This window comes from Amyelois transitella, chromosome 12 (genome assembly GCF_032362555.1).
Source record: "Amyelois transitella isolate CPQ chromosome 12, ilAmyTran1.1, whole genome shotgun sequence".
NCBI classification, from domain to species: Eukaryota; Metazoa; Arthropoda; class Insecta; order Lepidoptera; family Pyralidae; genus Amyelois; species Amyelois transitella.
The window spans coordinates 1,681,234-1,702,177 of record NC_083515.1 but is presented as its reverse complement, the minus strand read 5'-3'; the positions used below and the strand labels follow the sequence as shown (position 1 = coordinate 1,702,177).

Genomic DNA, 20,944 nt, shown 5'->3' with positions numbered 1-20,944 from the left:
GATTAGTATTGTTGCTTGTCACTACATAGTATGAGCTGGAAGTGGCTCCTCGCGTCTGTCTGTATGCTTAGATTTTTAAAACTTCACAATGGATTTTCATGCCATTTTTATTTGTGATTCATGAGGAAGGTCTGGACAAATGCTACCCGTGTGAAGCCGGGGCCTACAAATAAAGTAAAAATTTTGACAGAACTTTAGTGGCATGGACATAAACCAAAGGAGAATTTTCTAAAACAATTTTCTGGAAATGCCCACGAAAATGAACAAACACTTAGTATTGATAAAATAAACGTGAAGAAAATCTGAATATCAATTAGTGAATTCCGTTTCAATATTTCACTTCTAGTCGTAAGTTTTTCATACAAATACACATTGCTTACAATTTTCCTTAACATTCTTAATTTGATATTTTGGATACGAGAACTTTTTATTCATATTCTCATTGGATACCTAAAAGATATCTTGTCGTCAGTAGTTGCAATATTACCTACTAAATTGCCTGATAGATCCCAACTCGCGCTCGATAGGGAATCAAATGAATGAGGCCATCCGGAGGAAGGGGGGGCTCGTGTGAACTCGAACGACGCGAACTCATCATATTAGGTTCAGACATACACGCATATGTACTTACACTAGCTGTTGCCCGCAACTCCGTTTGCATTCAAATACGTTCAAAAGTTCAAACAGACAGACTTTTTTTTTCTGGACCTGGGGTCCGCTTTCCTATTTCCCTCTTATTGACCATTATTGACCATTATAAGCTACTTATCGGTATACTTTTATTCAAATTATTTCTTGTTTTACAACATTTTTAACTTGTGGAGTTAAATAAAATATTTTTGATTTGATTGATTTGATTTGATGATTTTTCAATGTTGTAGAAGGGGGTCTTCAATATTCAAAAATGTTGTCTGATTTATAACAATATCGAAAATTGACCGTGAAAAACGATCATTGAACCCGTGTGGTTCCCGGCACCAATCAAAAAAGAATAGGACCACTCCATCTCGTTCCGATAGACGTCGTAAAAGGCGACTAAGGGATAGGGTAATAAACTTGGGATTCTGTTGTAGGCGATAGGCTAGCAACCTGTCACTATTTGAATCTCAATTATATCATTAAGCCAAACAGCTAAACCCCGCAAGGGATATAGATGTGATTATATGTATGTTTACCCATTGACATGAAGTAAGGACCCTTACCTTATTATAAGTAATACTTAATATTAATAATAAGAAGCTCTCAACTAATGTTTGCAGTCTCTCTCTACGAAATTATAGTACGGGAGCTAAACTCATAACACCGTGAAATTCTAACATCATGCTCGCTCGTGCTTTGACATAATAACTAGACGAATACCCACAAATTCAATGCCGATCGCTGCCTATGACAACTCTATTTCTTACAGTGCGCTATCCACATAAATTAAGCCTGAATAAACAGTACTCTTATTCCAACCGACTTGGCTTATTGGCTACCTCAAACCCTTGCGTCCAAAATGAACCTTAATAAGCAAGAAATAGGGGTGTTTTACGCTCGATTGCGCACTCCTGATAATCCCAAATGACTAATCTTGGAGTACTTCACCCGCCGTTCGCAGATGTCGATCGATTAATCTTCCGATAGATATGGCCTTTTCCACATTGCATCGATTCGACGTTGACGACCGTACGATTCGATGTTCTAAGTGCCGTGTGGTTTCTGGCACCAATACCTATTTAAAAAAACTAGCTGTGCCCGCAACTTCGTCCGCGTGGAATAGTTATTTTGGGCATCATTGAAGCCCTCAAAGATGAATAATTTCCCCGGTTTTTTATCACATTTTCCATTTTTTCTTTGCACCTTATAGTTGCAGCGTGATGTTATATAGCCTAAAGCCTTCCTCGATAAATGGTCTATTCAACGCAAAAAGAATTTTTCAATTCGGACCAATCAGATTAGCGGGGTCAAACAAACAAACAACCTCTTCAGCTTTATAATATTAATAAAGATAAGACCCCTCCATCTCTTTTTCATGTATATCGTAAAAGGCGACTAAGGGATAGGCCAATAGACTTGCGATTCCTCTTGTACGCGATAGGCTAGCAGCCTGTCATGCCATACAGGTGGCAGCAGTTTTTTCGGGACTGCTGGCTCTGTCTACCCTGCAAGGGATATAGACATGATTATATGTATGTATGTTCTAGTTTATTTTGGTGTTCTTTATTGTTATACATTTAACTTCAACGCTTTTTGGCTAGTGAAGAAAGAAAAAGTGTTCGCCAGCCGCTTCTCTTACCGTGAAGATTTTATAAGTCAATCAAGTGATGCTAATTAAACTTGAGAATCTTCTTTTTGATTCGATTCAACCACCGACTCTCTTTCGGTGTTCGAATCGGTAAAACTATTAAAGCGATTCCAATCTTCCTATAGGAATTATTCGGGCTGTTGACTAGTTGCCATGGTAACGGGTTCAGTAGAAATTGAGGGTCAGATTTCTCAGTACTGCAAACATGTATTCGATATGCCGGTAGAATTTGATATACCTTAGAGAAATTGTGTTATCTATAGAAAAGATAGGCCTAACAAGTTATTGGTGCTTTGAAACTAACAAAACTGGACGACAAACTACATTTCATTAATAATATGCCTCTATTAAATTAAATTATTAATAATTAAAATCAATGCAGGTCCACAATAACTTGCCTAATACTTCAAGACCTGGTTGTTGGTTCTCGTGAAATATATACATTTCATCACTTCTACATCCCTTGCGGGGTAGACAGAGCCAACTAAACAGACTGAAAGGCCACGTTCAGCTGTAACACACAGACACAAAAAATGATAGGTTGCTAGCCCATCGCCTACACTAGGAATCTCAAGTTTATAAGCATAACCCTTAGTCTCTTTTTACGAAATCTATGAGGAAGATATTGGAATGGTTCTATTTTTAAGTGCCGGAAATCACACTTTTGAACTAAACACTTTTGAATTTATATTTCACTAGATTTAAGCTAAAACCCCTTACGATAAAATTGAACCTTCTCTTTAAATTATAAGTATTCAAAATTTCATTGAGATCAGTTCAGTGGTTTTGACGTAAAATACAGACAAATAATAAACACAAACCAACTTTTACATTTATGAATAGAAGAAGAAAATATATTTTAAAGAATAAAGATTATTGAAGCGTATTGTGCAACTACGTTTCCAGAATAAATCCTAGAATTCGGAAAAGCAGAAACTCGGGCACTGGTATATACTGGTAGAATTACTACAATAAATTGGATTAAGGATTTAAAAATAACATTTGGAAAAGATGCTGCTTACCTTTATTTTAAGAAATAATAAGTTTTCCAAGTATATATTTAATATCATTATGCCGTGTGGTTCCCGGCACCAATACAAAAAAGAATAGAACCACTCCGTCTCTTTCCCATGGATGTCGTAAAAGGCGACTAAAGGATAGACTTACAAACTTGGGATTCTTTTTTAGGCGATGGGCTAGCAACCTGTCACTATTTGAGTCTCAATTCTATCATTAAGCCAAATAGCTGAACGTGGCCATTCAGTCTTTTCAAGACTGGTGGCTCTGTCTACCCTGCAAGGGATATAGATGTGACCATATGCATGTATTTATTATTACTTGAAACGAAACGGTGAAGGTTCAAAATATGATTCGCAGAAGGCACAGGTTAGAATTTTAAACGGTGCAGTGCTGCCCTCATTTGGAAAAATAATTTTATTTCAATCTTTAAAATAATGTTTATAATAAAATTACTAGATAATATTACAAACGATTTATTGGCCTGGTATTATAAAATTAGATATACAAGGAGAGTGTGGAGGGAAAAGTCGGAGTGGGAGCTTGCATGAAGAGAGTTATAAATGTGGATGAAGCGAAGGAAGTATGCAGAGATCGTGGCAAGTGGAAAGATGTAGTATCTGCCTACCCCTGATGAAAGAGGCCTGATTTTTTGTATGTATATATACATAAAATCAGGCCTCTTTCTTTATATATGTATGTATAATAAATGGGATATATTCTTTCCACGTTAATAAGCAATTATTGCTAAAAGTGGCCACTTATAGCAATAACCCGGGCAAAAACTACTCAACTATATATAGAAACCAAATGATGGAAGACGCAGCAAGTAATCGCTTGATACCGTGACAAACGGCCCCCATAAATTGCCACATAGTAGGGTTGGGCCATAAATTTGCACGTTCATTCAAAACCGACCATAACGAGCGAGTCGGCCATTTACAGAATACGCACTCTGATTTCGACCGGGGCATATTTTCTGTGAAATTTACTCACAGGGGTCTTATTTTGTGGTTTAGCACGTGACATTATTTATAGCCACATCGGTTGGTGGACAGTTACTGAAAAAAAGGTTCTTACCACGAATATACAGTCAACGGCATATCAAGTTACCCGGGTGGAAGTAAAGTTAAAAGTAAAAGAATTTATTCGTAAAACACCATAACAAAAAAGAAAAAAACAAATATGTACAAAAATAGACATGAAATATGGAACTGTATGACTGGGTATTAGTTGCGAATTTGCAGAGCATTTGGGTAAGTTGATATGCTGTTGACAGCACCAATGACTCTTTCGATGATTATTAAAGTATCAGACATAGTCAAAATTTTACCTCCACCATATTATATACTTCATTATTTGCTACAAAAGACCATAGCAACTCGTATCTGAGCCGACGCAGTTAATTAGAAGAGATTGTGAATAAAAATCCCCGCAAGACTGCCATTCAACTTGCCAGTTTCCAATTAACTGGCTCCAGAGACTTGTCTCAATGCTTTGTCGGTGTGAATACAGCCTTATTGCTTTTATTCTTTTGTGGGATTCCGTAAGAGGGCGAGAATTTTTGAGGATTATCCTTCAACTAGAGAGCGCCCGTGGTTCCACTTGCGTACATATATATAATGACGTTTTTATCCCCTGTGGGGTAGACAGAGCCAACAGCCAACAGATAGAACTGCGATGCAAATACGTGAAGCGACAGGTTGCTAGCCTATCGCCAGAAAGAAGAATCCCGAGTACATAAGCCCATTCCTTAGTTGCCTTTTACGACTTCCATGAGTAAAAGATGGAGTGGTCCATTTATTTTATATTAGTGCCGGGAACCACACGGTAGCTACGTATAACGAAAAATCCTGTCGACTTTTGTTCCCGCAGGAACTTCTGGAAATTGTACTAAGACAGAATTGTAGCAATTAAGTACTAACTAAATAAGTATGTAGATGTGATTATATGAATGCATGTATGTATATTGTCCAAAGAAAGTTTAGGGACAAAATAATAAAACTTCACAAAGCGAACGAACAGTGAAATAACTATGAATCGATTGTAATATTTGCTGAAACTTCAGTGAGAATTGCCAACCCTACCCGAGGTTAATGACCCTAGTCCGGGTATGAATATTACGCCACAACTAAATCTTTTATTGTGAGTGGCGAAAATGGACTTCTTTCAACAATACGAGTATATTTTAGGCATTTTTATATTGATAGAGAGCATAACATGCTCGGCTATCTACCAATGACTATTTTCTAAGTTATGTACATTAGTTTGAGTGCTTACCGATGTTCTTTCAATGAGGGATAGCATCGTGAGTAAACCTGCACATTTAGGCAACAGGATGTGTAACCCTGATCGATCCAATTCAGGTTAGATGATGATTGCGGAGTTTAGACGGGAGTCGTTTCGTGTAAAAACCTGAATCACCCAAACCACGGTCCATGGTCAAAGGCATACCCCGGGCTCCTCTCCAGAGTGGTGAGGATGCAACCAGGACTTAAGCTAGGAAGAAGGAGGGATAAGAAGATTAGAATATCTCAAACCAAATTAATTCCAAAATGACTTGCTGTAAAACTTTGGTCTGCAAGTAGGATTTTTGAACATGCATTTTTTATACACACATGTTTGTATGTGAAATATTAGCCAGGGTCAATCTTTTTTGTTTTACGGGTAAATCCATATTAATTTTATTTATATAAATACTAGAGACCGCCCGCGACTTCTTCCGCGTGTAATCAATCCCGCGGGAACTCCCGGATAAAAAGTAGTCCCTCCCGTAGCCTATATGTTATTCTGGCTCTTCAGCTACCTACATACCAAATTTCATCGCAATCGGTTTAGTAGTTTTTGCGTGAAAGAGTTACAAATATCCATACTCACAAACTATTGAAACCATGAAATTTTGCATACATATAGTGTGAAATTAAGAAGATAGATAAAAATAAACATTTAAAGAAAATTTGAATCAAAAAAAAAACTAAGTCAAAGACTGATGAATTATTACAAATTTTTCATTTACCTTTGAAAATAAATACTATACAAATTGGTACATATGTTTACAGAGTATCCTAAATAAACACGATGTATGTCATCCCGAGGGATTTTTTGGGAAACACTCGTTAGTAATGTACACATAACGGGGAACATTCCTAAAGCAATTTGTGAGCAAAAAATAAATAAGGTCAGAACTTGGATCGTAAAAACATACATATATATGTAATTCGTTGATAGGGAATAAGCTTGATCGTCGGTGACTAGTGATGTAGCGTTAATTTATCGTAATTTATCATAATATATATGTTTTTGTTTTTATTTATCAGCCGTGTGGTACGCGGCACCAATAAAAAAAGAATAGGACCACTCCATTTCGATCCCGTGGATGTCGTAATAGGCGACTAAGGTATAGGCTTATAACTTGAGATTCTTTTTTAGGCGATGGACAAGCGACCTGTCGCTATTTGAATTTCAATTCTATCATTAAGCCAGACAGCTGAACGTGGCCTATCAGTGTTTTCGAGATTCTTGGCTCTGTCTACCCCGCAAGGGATATAAACGTGATAATATGTTTGTATTTATTTGATAACCCAAAATTAAAACATTTTAGCTACTTACATATTCTCTTTTTATTTCTCTCTCAGTTGTTTTGACGGCCTCTGTGGCGCAACGGTAGTACGCTTGTCTGTGACACCGGAGGTCCCGGGTTCGAATCCCGGCCAGGGCATGATGAGAAAATAACTTTTTCTGATTGGCCTGGGTCTTGGATGTTTATCTATATAAGTATTTATTATAAAATATAGTATCGTTGGGTTAGTATCTCGTAACACAAGTCACGAACTTACTTCGAGGCTAACTCAATCTGTGTAATTTGTCCAAAAAAAGAAAAAAAAAAAAAAAGAAAAAAAAGAAAAAAAAAAAATTTTAATAAATAAATATTTGTGGTTGTGTTGGAGCATATATACATAAATAAAGAATATTAATTTAATATTTTTACACCATTTCATAGACAATGTTTAACTTTGTAAAATTAGTTTCTGAACGACAACGCGGCGGTTGTCTATTGCATTTATATCCGTTTCCTTAATTCACAAAAAATCACGCTAGATCTTGTGCTCGCCATAACCTCATTTCGCAAAAATATTGTCATCAAAAGAAATAAACGGAATTACACAGGCATTTGAACCAAAGGAATCATTCATTTCAAGACCCAAGCGCCAACATACGTTGTGGTCCTTCGAGCCGGATGAAGACATAGAACCAGCGAGGTTAAGACGTCGGAGGAACTGCTGCATACATTCGGTACGGCCAGCCATCCTTCCTAACCTCGTCCCTGTGAGTTCAATCTGTGCTAATACCGTGCTTTGTTCATATTTCAGTTCTTGTGCATCGCTATAGTCAGCTTTGTGCCGTTGCTAGCATCGGCTGACGCCACAGTACGAACAGGAATATTCACAAACCGTAAGTCCTTTCACAAACAACCAAAATGAGCCTAGTTAATGATGAAGCTAAGCCTAAATCTCGCGATAGGTCTCCGTACAGTAGGCCCCCTACCGCCTTCTGTGACAAAGATAGTGAGAAGTTGACTGATTTAGTAAAAGGCAGAGGCATAATCAAAGGTCGCCTCACAAGACTAACAACCTTTATTAATAGCATAACTCGAGATCAATTAAATAGTCAAAAATGCATTGATTTAAAACTGCGTATGCAAGGCGCAGCCAGCTTACTTACTGAATTTAATAATATTCAAACAATGATTGAGAAGATAGTGATAGACTCTGATTTAGATTGCCAATTAAATCAACGAGATTTATTTGAGGATAGCTATTATAGTGCCTTGTCACGAGCTGAATACTTACTTAACCGAGCCGAAGTCTCTGATGGCTCCAGTGTGTGTCATAGTAAAATAAAATCAATTAAATTACCTGTCATATCTATGCCTACATTCGATGGTTCATATGAGCATTGGCTCGAGTTTCGAGATACATTTATGTCTTTAGTTCATAATTCTAATGAAATTAGCGATATTCAAAAATTTCATTACCTAAAATCCTCATTAAAGGGCAGTGCGGAGTTGGTTATAGATTCTGTGGAGTTCTCAGCCAGCAATTATACTATAGCATGGGAATTACTTCTCAATAGATACAATAATAGCAGTATGTTAATACACAACCATGTTAAGGCCTTATTTACCATTCAGAAATTAACTAAGGAGTCGTACCACATGCTCAGGCGCCTAATTGATACAATACTTAAGAATTTAAGAGCTTTAAAAATGCTTGGTGAACCCACTGAGCACTGGGATACACTGGTCATATTCATAGTCACTTCTAAATTAGATGAAACTACTGAACGCGAGTGGGAGCAATATAAGTGTACTATTCGTAAACACAATGAAACTAAATCATCACTAAAGGTGGATGATCTACTCACCTTTCTCAGGGACCGTGCTGAGATGTTGGAAACATTGCAAGCCTCTCATAGTAAGATTAATCTTGATTCCAAAAAACAAACTACACATAAGGCTCAATGCAATGTCTCCACCAAGTCACAACAAAGTCGCACTACCTATAAGAAGCCATGTTTAATGTGTTACAATGATCATGCACTGTATTCCTGTCCAAAGTTTTTGGATGCTAATATAGACACTAAACTACACTTTATAGCTACCAACAAGTTGTGTGAGAACTGTTTACGCTCTGGACATACGTTAGAAACATGTAAGTTTGGTCCGTGTCGAAAATGTAATAGAAAACATAATACGCTAATTCATAGTGACACGTCTAATGACGCTCAAGTAATGACGCTTCATTCAAATTGCAATAATCGTGAGCCGAGAGATGTACCGACCGCGCCCGCGACCCCCGCGGTCCCCGCGGTCGACGTCCCCATGCATCGGTCTAGCACGGCACAGGTAAACAAGCCGCACATAGATAACACTCGCTATACGTTCAATAATCAATCAGTTAAAAGTATAAATTCTGTTTTATTATCGACTGCTATGATTGAAATAGCGGATAATCACAATAATTATCATATTGCACGCTGTCTTCTCGATTCAGGAAGTCAACTTTGTTTTTTGTCTAAGGATTTATGTACAAAACTTAATGTTACTTTAATACAGTCCACTTGTGAAATACGAGGAATAGGTAACTCGGTTACAAACTCAACACAGATCTGTGATGTTAAAATAAGATCGCGCACCGGTGCCTATTCTACGAGTTTAAAATGTTTTGTGTTGCCTTACATTTCATGTACATTGCCGGCGGTTGCATATGATCAAAACGAACTATTCATCCCTGAACATATACAGCTAGCCGATCCATTATTTTACGAGTCCCACAATATTGACATTTTGATTGGCGCAGAAATATTTTGGGATTTATTATGCGAAGGTAAAATAAGGTTACCAAATGGCCCAGTTTTACAAAACACAAAATTAGGTTGGATAATTTCAGGGCCTATACACAGTAATACGCACAATATTGATAGGTCTTTCCAATGTAATTTTTCGCACGCTATTGAAACACAATTACGGCAGTTTTGGGAACTAGAGGAACTGCCTAAGGCTAGTCTCACACACACGGACGACGAGCGTGCTTGCGAAGAACATTTTATTAACACTACAACGCGCACAAGTGATGGAAGGTTCTGCGTACATCTGCCGCTTCAGAAGTCACCAGCTAGCCTTGGCGAGTCGTACACTCAGGCTAAAATTCGTTTTTTAGTTTTAGAAAGACGCCTCGAACGTAATATTACTTATAAAAAATTATACACTGATTTCATACATGAATACCTTGATTTGGGTCATATGAAAAAGGTAAGTTCATATGGAACACCACATTATTTTTTACCACACCATGGTGTATATCGGGAGCATAGCTCTTCAACCCGATTGAGAGTAGTCTTTGACGGAAGTGCTGCTACTAGTAATGGAGTATCCTTAAATGACATTCAGCTTGTCGGGCCGCCACTACAAAGTGAACTATTTGATATTTTATTGCGGTTTAGACGATATAGGTTTACTGCGTGTGCAGACATACAAAAAATGTACAGGCAGTGCCTATTACATGAGTCACAACGCGACATGCAACTGATTGTCTGGCGGGATAATCCTTCTGAGCCTTTAAGTATGTACCAGCTCAACACCGTGACCTACGGCATGGCAGCGTCACCCTATCTTGCTGTTAGATGCCTCAAACAGCTGGCACTTGAGTGTACTGACCCTGATGTAAAGAGAATCATCTCTGAGGACTTTTACGTTGATGATATGATCACAGGTTGGGATGATAAACATGAATTATTATCATTTTGTAACAAGACTTCAAAGTGTTTACAGTCCGGTTGTTTTCCATTGAGAAAATGGACATTTAACTTTCAATGTGATCAGTCATCAGGTCCGTTCAGCGCAGGTAAGGAGTTAACATTAGGTGATACTGTTCAGTGCAAGACTTTGGGTTTAGGATGGTACAACACTAGTGATGAATTTTATTTTAATACGCAATTTAAGAGTGACACTAACAAGATAACAAAACGTAGTATTTTATCACACATATCTCAAATTTTTGACCCCCTTGGTTTAGTTAGTCCAATTATAATAATAGTGAAAATATTATTACAGCGACTTTGGTTATTGCAATTAGGTTGGGACGATGTGGTGCCAAGCGATGTTCTACTTACATGGACTAAGTTTGCGAACGCCCTATCGGAACTTAACACCATTCGTGTGCCTCGTCATGTTATTAACACTACTGCTACACATTCGGAGTTACACATTTTTACCGATGCATCGCAAGTAGCGTACGGCGCTTGTATTTACGTACGCTCAGTCAGCAGTGACAATAATTCATTGGTGAGACTGTTGTGCTCAAAAAGCAAGGTTGCTCCTTTGAAGCCCGTTAGTATTCCGCGGCTAGAATTATGCGGAGCTTTATTAGGTGCAAGGCTATACGACAAAGTGAATAAGGCACTTCATTTACAATTTAAAAATATTATGTTTTGGACTGACTCAACAATTGTACTAGGCTGGTTACACATGCCACCTAACTTACAAAAAACTTTTGTACAAAATAGGACATCAGAAATACATGAGTTGACGAGGGAACTTCCTTGGCGTCATGTAAGTGGAAAAAATAATCCAGCTGATTTAGTGTCCCGCGGTATGTCGCTAGAAGATCTCTCAACTTCTACGTTATGGTGGGAAGGCCCGGCCTATCTTCGCCAGCCCGATTTTAGATGCGATCTGGTGCCTTCATTTATAAATGGTTTGCCTGATGAGTTACCAGAGTTAAAATCGGGCGTGACGCTTTCTGCTGTGCCTGATAAAGTTTCCGAGTCTTCCTTGTTTCCCTTCTATAGATTTTCTCAATTTAATCGCATGAGACGCGCTGTCGCATACGTAAATCGGTTTATTTATAATTCACGCAATACTAATAACCCGCGATCAGGCGTCCTATGTGTCGATGAATTGAGAGAGTCTGATATAACTTTAGCTAGGCTGTCTCAATTGGAATCTTTTCCAGTTGAATACATGTCGCTTACTAAAAATAATTGTTTAGGACATAAACACAATTTAGCAAAGCTAAGTTTATTTATTGATCACAATAAATTAATACGTGTAGGTGGTCGTATTTCCAATTCACAAATTTTCTCGTTGGATAAAAAACATCCAATACTCATATCTGGTAGCCATCCTTTTGCTACTTTGCTATTTCGGTATGAGCACACCCGTTTGTTACATGCAGCTCCACAAGCGCTTTTATACAATTTGCGAGAGACCTGGTGGCCTATTAGTGGTAGGAATCTTGCTAGGAAAGTGGTACATAATTGTATTGTTTGCAAGCGGTTAAGGGGAAAAACTCCAACTCCTTTAATGGGGAATTTACCAATGGAACGTTTGGACGCTACTTTTCCTTTTATGCGTTGTGGTGTCGATTACGCCGGGCCAATGCTCATGCTAAATCGTAGGGGTAAAGGTTCGAGGACTACAAAATGTTATATTTGTATTTTTATTTGTTTCGTGACTCGTGCCATTCACTTGGAGCTAGTCAGTGACTTGTCCACTGAAGGGTATTTACTTGCATTAAAAAGATTTATATCCAGACGTGGCAAACCTTTAGAAATATTCTCCGACAACGGTAGAAATTTTGTTGGGCTTATGAATGAATTTAAAAAGTTTATAAATAATTGCTCATCGGAGATAATAGATTACGCAATAAGTCAAAATATCAAGTTTACTTTTCTTCCTCCATATTCTCCTAATTTTGGTGGTTTGTGGGAGGCTGGAGTGAAATCCTGTAAGTATCATTTACGACGTGTCGTAGGAAATGCACACTTAACCTTTGAGGAGTTTAGCACGGTTTTGGTTCAGATTGCAGCCGTTTTGAATTCCCGTCCCCTTAGTCCTATGTCCACAGATCCGCAAGACTTCACTCCTTTGAGCCCAGCTCACTTTTTGCTTGGCCGTCCACTTACTGCGCCTGCTTGTGAAGACGTGACTGAAATTTCGACGAATCGTCTTACTCGCTATCAACGTGTGGAACAGATTCGCCAGCATTTCTGGTCCAGATGGGCTAAAGAATATGTTTCTGAACTACAAGCAAGGACCAAGACAACAAAGGATGATACTCCGTTGAAGCCCGGAATGCTCGTCGTTATCAAGGATGATAATTTGCCGCCTTTGAAGTGGCATCTTGGACGAATCATCGACATCTTCCCAGGAAAGGATGGCGTTGCAAGAGTGGCAGACATACGGACTTCGACGGGCATTGTCAAACGATCGTACAGCAAGATATGTCCTTTGCTCGAGTAGCAGAGAACACATTGAAAGCACGAGCTTCCAAGGCCGGGGGCATGTTGGAGCATATATACATAAATAAAGAATATTAATTTAATATTTTTACACCATTTCATAGACAATGTTTAACTTTGTAAAATTAGTTTCTGAACGACAACGCGGCGGTTGTCTATTGCATTTATATCCGTTTCCTTAATTCACAAAAAATCACGCTAGATCTTGTGCTCGCCATAACCTCATTTCGCAAAAATATTGTCATCAAAAGAAATAAACGGAATTACACAGGCATTTGAACCAAAGGAATCATTCATTTCAAGACCCAAGCGCCAACAGTTGTTAAATTATTAAATGCTGTTATTGCGGTTTGAGTAGTCACGCATAATAATTTGTAAATTTATACTTACTTTAACTGTAATATAAATAACTGTAATAAACATAAAGTTTAAGCTAATAACTGAATACAAAGAAAATACCTACTTATATTTTCCCCCTAGATGCCTGGTAATACACATTTGAAAGATTTCTTTACACAAGATTTTCCGATTTTATTTGTGATTTATTTTCAGTTCCTACTTAAACAGAACCCTGTCGAAACAGCTAGCTAGAAATAGGTACCTAATAATTACGGAATAGCTCCAAAACTCGTTATAATATAGTTCAGTCCAAATGGCTTTCATTTCCGCTCGCAGCCGTCCTTGGAATATGAATGTTCATCACATTGGATTTAATAAAGAAAGAATATATGCTCGGCTTAGAAAACTTGGGAATTTTAGTGGTACTCTTGTTGAAACATACATATAGTCACGTCTATATCCCTTGCCGGGTAGATAGAGCCAACAGTCTTGAAAAGACTGAAAAGTCAGATTCAGCTGTATGGCTTAATGGTGGAATTGAGATACAAATAGTGACAAGATTGTATTTTCAGTTATACATATGTATTGCACATTACAAAAGACACGCCTTTTATGAGGGATAAGCAGATACTACATCGTTTTAAATTATTGACTGAAAATTCGTTACAATCGAACAAATCTTTTGTTTGGCAATAGTCAATTTTCTCTATTTCAGCAGTTTTATTACATGAAACATTAGTGTTTATATATTGCGATACGAAATAAAAAAAATATATCGAGTACTTCTTAATAAATATCTACTTTTGCCTAACAAAAAAAAAACACAAACATGAAACCCCAAAGAAATTAATGAAGTGCTAAATTAGAGACAAAAAGTTTTATTATCTGCAACGAAAAACGTATCCAATAAAAAAGAAAAACAAGTTACAACGTGTCTGTCGATAAATTTCACTTTGTTTGACAGTTTTTTTTTTCGAAAATGCGGGAAAAAATTCGCAGCGAGAGAAACTTGGTAATTATATTTCACGGCTCGAAACTGGCAACTCTTTGATCGGGCGCTTGTTATAGAGGGCGCCATGTTGCACGTAGAATGCTATTAACTTGCTTTGAAGTTTCTAGAATAAAGTACTGCAGTTTGCTTTGTTTTTTGTCTATGGTCGACGGTCGTGCAAGTTATGTTAAGTAATATGTACATATCTTTCTACATTCATTCATGTTTTTTAATGTAGACAATGTGCATTCGTCTACGATTTAGATTTAAGAGATCTATATTTGTAAATTGACGTCCGATGAAAATGCTGCAGTGTAGTTTGTTCCGCTGCTTCTTCTACACATGCGCTTTGGAAGCGGTAGTAGTTATAATTAGATTTATGTGATGTGACGTCAATAAGTGATACCTTGTATCCAATTTTGAAAATAAATCTATTCTATTCTATCATATACAATCACGTCCTTACCCTTTACGGGGTAGACCTCAGAGGTAGACGGAGCCTAGTTATCTTTGTGTTTCTTTTTAAATGCCTACCTAAATTTTAGAACTCTGCTTCCGTACACGTATGGATGTCAAAGGCAAAAAAGTGAAAAGGCATTGTTATGAGCTTGTTAGAACGTATTTATGTTAAATAATTATGTTGAGTCTACATGTTTTATCAGTGACACGTGTGGAAATACATGATAGAAAGGAGGTTTGATAAAAAGTATGCATCCAAAACTGTTTAACGAAAAGTAAATGATACTTGGTTCTATCAACATTAAAATTAACATACTTTTAGTCACGGTTTTGAAAAGACTTGAAGAAAAGTTTGGAAGGCCACGTTCAGCTGAATGGCTTTATGATGGAATTGAGATATAAATACAAGAGGAATCCAAAGTTTTTAAGCCTATCCCTTAGTCGCCTATTACGACATCCATGGGAAAGATATGGAGTGGCTCTATTCTAAAGTGCCGGAATCCACGCGGCACAAATAAACAAACGTTTCATAAATAATTATTCAAGAAATCATTGATACTATAATAAATTTAACCCGTTAATGAACACGTACTTGTTAACATTGTTTAACCCTGTCCTACTTTGCCCTCAATGATTTATTTTTATACGTTCGTACGGGTAAACCCTTGTCCGAAACTTAGTACATTGTAACACTTCGGGACCATTATAGGAAAATGGCCACTGAGTGAGAATTGAGGGCACAAAACGATGGGCCCTGACCGTCCCTAAGGGCCGAGAGGTAGTTACAACTGTTCTTTTTGAGCGGGCAACTTTTGCAGTATCTTGTCTAACTTATTGCTTACTGGAGTCGCTTGGGGCACTGATCGAAACACAATGTACTGAAGACTTTCTCTATAAACAACTTATACCTATATTGTAGAATGTGCCGTACCACACGGCACATTCTACAATATAAAAAAGGCACCGGCACCAATACAAAAAAGAATAGGACCACTCCATCTCTTTCCCATGGATGTCGTAAAAGGCGACTAAGGGATAGGCTTACAAACTTGGGATTCTTTTTTTAGCAACCTATCACTATTTGAATCTCAATTCTATCATTAAGCCAAATAGCTGAACGTGGCCATTCAGTCTTTTCAAGACTGTTGGCTCTGTCTACCCCGCAATGGATATAGACGTGACCATATGTATGTATATTGTAGAATCGCGAAATAATATTCATTCATTCATATAATCTTTTACGACATCCATGGAAAAGAGATGGAGTGGTCCTATTCCTTACTTCGAGGCTAATTCAATCAGTGTAATTTGTCCCAAATAAAAAAAAAAAAAAAAAAATTCTTTTTTTGTATTGGTGCCGGGGACCACACGGCAGTTAGGTTACTTAGTTCATAATGGCAATAAACGTGATGCTATAAACCAATTTGATGCGGTACAAGTAGAAACTTGTTAACAATGTAATTTCAGAGGCGTACAGCGTGCTATAACAAGCATTCGATCTTAGACCGTGGAGTTACGAATGGTATATTGTGGGAAAATAAATGGAGGTCCCATTGAAACGAGCGCCCGATGCGTAAAATCTTTTTTTTTTTTTTGCGATACGCCTTAGCAGACATGCTAATATTATAAATGCAAAGTCTTTCTATCTGTATGTCTGTTACGTTAAACTTAAGAAACGATTTTGATTAAAATTATATCTGGAATCACAAGCCTCGGCCTTTATAGAAAGTATAATTCCCTTTCTCGAATATAAATCAACGCAACATGGACCAAGCAAAGATAGGAGACAATATAAGAAACATATACACAAACTTTACCTCATCTACCAAAGTTTCTACATTTTTCAATAAGAACATACATACATATAGTCACGTCTATATCCCTTGCGGGGAAAACAAAGTCAACAGCCTCGAAAGATTGATAGGCCACGTTCAACTATTTGGCTTACTAATAAAATTTAGTTTCAAATAGTGACAGTTGCTAGCCCATTGCCTTAAAGAAGAATCCAAGTTTATAAGCCTTTCCCTTAGTAACCTTTTACGACATCTATGGGATAGATAAAGAGTGGTTCAATTCTTAAGTGCTGAAAACCACACGGCATTGCCGGAAACCACACGTCATAAAATTTATTCAAGAATATAAAAAGAATTGGTGGATTCCAGTACCTATTATTTATACTTCGTTTCTTTCATAATTTAGCCAACCAACCGAAATATGCAAATTCAATTGAGAATATTTTTGAAAAATACCGTTGCATTTGAGCTCAGCGAAGACAGTATTGCCAACATCAGGGCAAGAGAAAATAAAGTGGAACAGTTATCATAAGACCCGTTTATAGATGCTGGCAACATTCCAGAAACTAAGTTATACCTACGACGCCTCTATTAAATATGTATTGTATTTATTAGGCGTAAATACAGATGTCATTGAATGGATTAGCCTTTATTTACCGGAACCGTATTTAAGCCGAGACTTGGCTATGATACGGTTCCGTTTTTATAGAATAATGTGTACCTGTGCGAAATCAGCCAATGACGTCGCTTTAATTATTCAAAACGTTTCGTGATTGGTCAATTTCTGCTTAGTCTCCGATAAACGCAGCTTTTGAGGAGAGAACCGTCATCTAGGCACCATGCGTATTTAAAATATCTATAAATGTGTCATCATGTATATTTTATACCTTTACCTTTACATGTTACGACCTAATTTGTTCTCACTGTGAAGAAAGGTAAGATCAAAAGATTTCTAGGTGTACACCTAGAACAAAAAATTGATTATAAATTATTGCATTATTACTAAGGAGTATGTGATCTTACACACGAGTATTGTTGAGAGTATGTTCGTGTTTGCGTTAGTTGCTTATTCTTTCACTCAAACTTTACCACCGCATCCAAAACGATCCCATCTCACATCCTTGATCCAAACTGCAGAATTTTGTTCTTTGCAGCAAAAGTTGCTCGCAATCAGCTGATTAAACTAACGTCCGCAATTCACTAACGTCTTTAATGGCGAGGGGCAAAGTGTATTTTGCTTTGCGAACAACAGGACGCATGTGAAGACTGGCTCTCGAGGTCTTTTAGAAAATTAGAGGGGGAAATTTATTTGAAATTGGAAGGATTAAAGTATTATTTATGGTGGATTCTTACCATACTTAGTATTGTAATAATATTGTTGTTGTTTTGGCTGACGGCGAATACTTGCACAGACATAACCTGGTAGCCAGGATTATTCACCAGCAACTTGCTCTTCGGTATAGCCGGGTAGATTCTGAGGTATCTACCGTACTATAGATACACATAGAGAGTCATAAGCAGTGAATTACCATAGATATACAATTTCAGATAAAAAAACGTGAGTTTTAGACCAAAAATGAAGTGCGTATTAAAAACTGCATTAAATATTTTAAATACATACCTGTTTAAATTAGTTGGCTTATACTAAATGCAGGGACCACGGATAAAATAAGCCCCGTGGTAAGTACCTCCCAGGGACTATTACTGAGACCATGGGCAATAAAGGAGTGATGAAACTTTTTGTTGATGGACTTTTACAATTTGCACGCTAAAAAAAGTTGGCACTAAGTTTTTTCCTCTTTACCAGACTTAGAGCGAGAGAGAGAGATAAGATATTCTAAAAACGTTTCAAAATATGAGGGTAATTTCAAACAGCCCAGTCATCACATGGCAACTTTGGCACCGTTCCAATACAACTCGGGTCTTTTGTTCATTCTTCAAAATACACTGCTAAGCTGCAGGAGTGCTTGCAACGCGTATTTTATTACCCGACTTAAAAAGGAAGGTTTTGTAAGTCTTTTCACAGCGGTTTATATTTATTGGATACCAAATTTTGTTTGAATCCGTCTAGCGGTTCTAGTTTAGCTGTGATAGCGGAACAGACGGACAATCAGACTTTGCCATTTATAATATTAGTAAGGAATTTGTGTATGTTAGTAGTAGTTATGATTAGAAATAAGTGAAGTGACGTCAATAAGTGATACCTTGTATCCAATTTTGAAAATAAAACTATTCTATTCTATGAGGGTTTTCAAACCCTACATGGTTAAAAATTTTATTTCCACACGATTCTCTTACACATTCTTATTTACAGTTCAAAATAGTAAAATCGTATTGGTAGGAATAAGGAGCAAATACTTCGGTAAGACGTAATATATTTTCATCTATGCTCCCAGCGCGTGAAAAGTTTTCAAATAAAATATACTGCATGAAAACTGCGCTGAAAGATAGCTGGTAAATTTAGATATTCTTACATACATAGATAAATCACGCCTGTTTCCCTGAGGGATAGACAGAGACTACATCTTTCCACTTGCCACGATGCCTGCACACTTCTTTCGCTTCATCCACGTTCTTACATACATAACTTCATATTGTTTATCCCATATCATATAGCATATCCCTAAGTCGCCTTTAACGACAGCCATAGGAAAGAGACGGAGTGGTCCTATTTTTTTTTGTTTTGGTGCCGGGCACACGGCGCGATGGAAAATGTTTATCTTTTAAAAGAGCCAGGATTGGGCGGCATTTACTATAATAACCTGACTTTTTTAAACATGTTTATTAACCAAATAGGTTACATTTTAGAATACTGCTCAGTTTTATACAATTTTTCGAATGTATAATCAAAAGTACCCAATGTTATTTCTAAAGACATTACCTAGTACTTTCTCAACATCATCCAAATAGATCGACAACGTAGTTTTTGAGTTTATTCGTTATAAACAAAAAATACATTTCCTTTTTAAAACATTAATACCTCAGCATGATGATAAACGTCCGATAAAAATGCTGCAGAGTAGTTTGTTCCGTCGCTTCTTCTACACATGCGCTTTAGAAGCGGTAGTAGTTATAATTAGATTTAAGTGATGTGACGTCAATGAGTGATACCTTGTATCCAATTTTGAAAATAAATCAATTCTATTGTATTCTATCCTGTTCTATTCAGTTCTTACTGGTCTATCCTATTCTATCCTATTCTATCCTATTCTATCCTATTCTATCCTATTCTATCCTATTCTATCCTATTCCATCCTATTCCATCCTATTCTATCCTATTTTATCCTATTCTATCCTATTCTATATATATAATAACATAAATCCACACTTTATTCCTATAAAAAGGTTTTACGGTGCGCCAAGCAAAGCCACAATAGCTCTTTATACCGCCGCGCCGCTGCGGCCGCACTCTCTTTCATATTCCGCAAACTCGATATAATTAGATAAATCTTCAGGTCTTCATTTATGTGGTCCAAGGCACGAGGTGATAACTATCTGAAGTAAATCTATACATATAATAAAATTGTAGAAAAGTGCTGTCTGTACATTGAAAATAAAAATAAAAAAAATAGCAGGGCTTATTGTTATGTCGATGTCGAACCCAAAAACGTAATTAACTTTTTTTTTGTCTGTTTGTCGGTTTGTCTGTTTGTCGGTTTGTCTGTTTGTCTGTTCACGCTAATCTCAGAAACGGCTGAACCGAGTTGGATGCAATTTTCACGAATATATTGTGGTATGCTTCAGTTATGCTTTAGTGTTTGTTTCATGTCAATCGGTTCATAAATAAAAAAGTTATGTCAAATTAAAGAATCACGTCGAACACTATTCTATGCTTATACATAGGCACCATTAATCTCCGCAACTATTTGACGGATTTGGTTGAAATTTTGTACCGACATATTTTAGAGCCTGGCGCAACATAAAGACTACTTTTTACCGCGGGAAAACATCCGTTTCCCATGGGAATCGGTAGTATATTGTTTTTTTAACGCCTGTTCCGGTCAACGAACGACGTCGATCATTGTTACTAGATAGGTAAATTACAATCATTAATAGAATATGTTATAGTTACTTATTACCTTGGAATTGACTGGATTACCATGGGAAAAAAATTAAAAGGGCTCATCTAAATTCTTTCTACTTAAGTTAGTTTAGGCTGATATCATAAACTATAAGAATAATTTACCGAGGGAAATCATAGTACTCCCATGGGAATGAAAAAACATTGTTCTTTTACGGCTGAAGGTAGTTTGTAAG

The 20,944-nt window shown here is 37.1% G+C and overlaps 1 protein-coding gene across 1 annotated transcript; it reads left to right on the top strand.

The window, feature by feature from the left end:
- The first annotated feature begins 7,249 nt into the window (after positions 1–7,249).
- Positions 7,250–13,208, top strand: LOC132902304 (uncharacterized). The gene has a single exon (XM_060946846.1). The coding sequence runs from the start codon at positions 7,782–7,784 to the stop codon at positions 13,104–13,106; it is 5,325 nt and encodes a 1,774-aa protein (XP_060802829.1). The 5' UTR covers positions 7,250–7,781; the 3' UTR covers positions 13,107–13,208.
- The last annotated feature ends 7,736 nt before the right edge of the window (positions 13,209–20,944 follow it).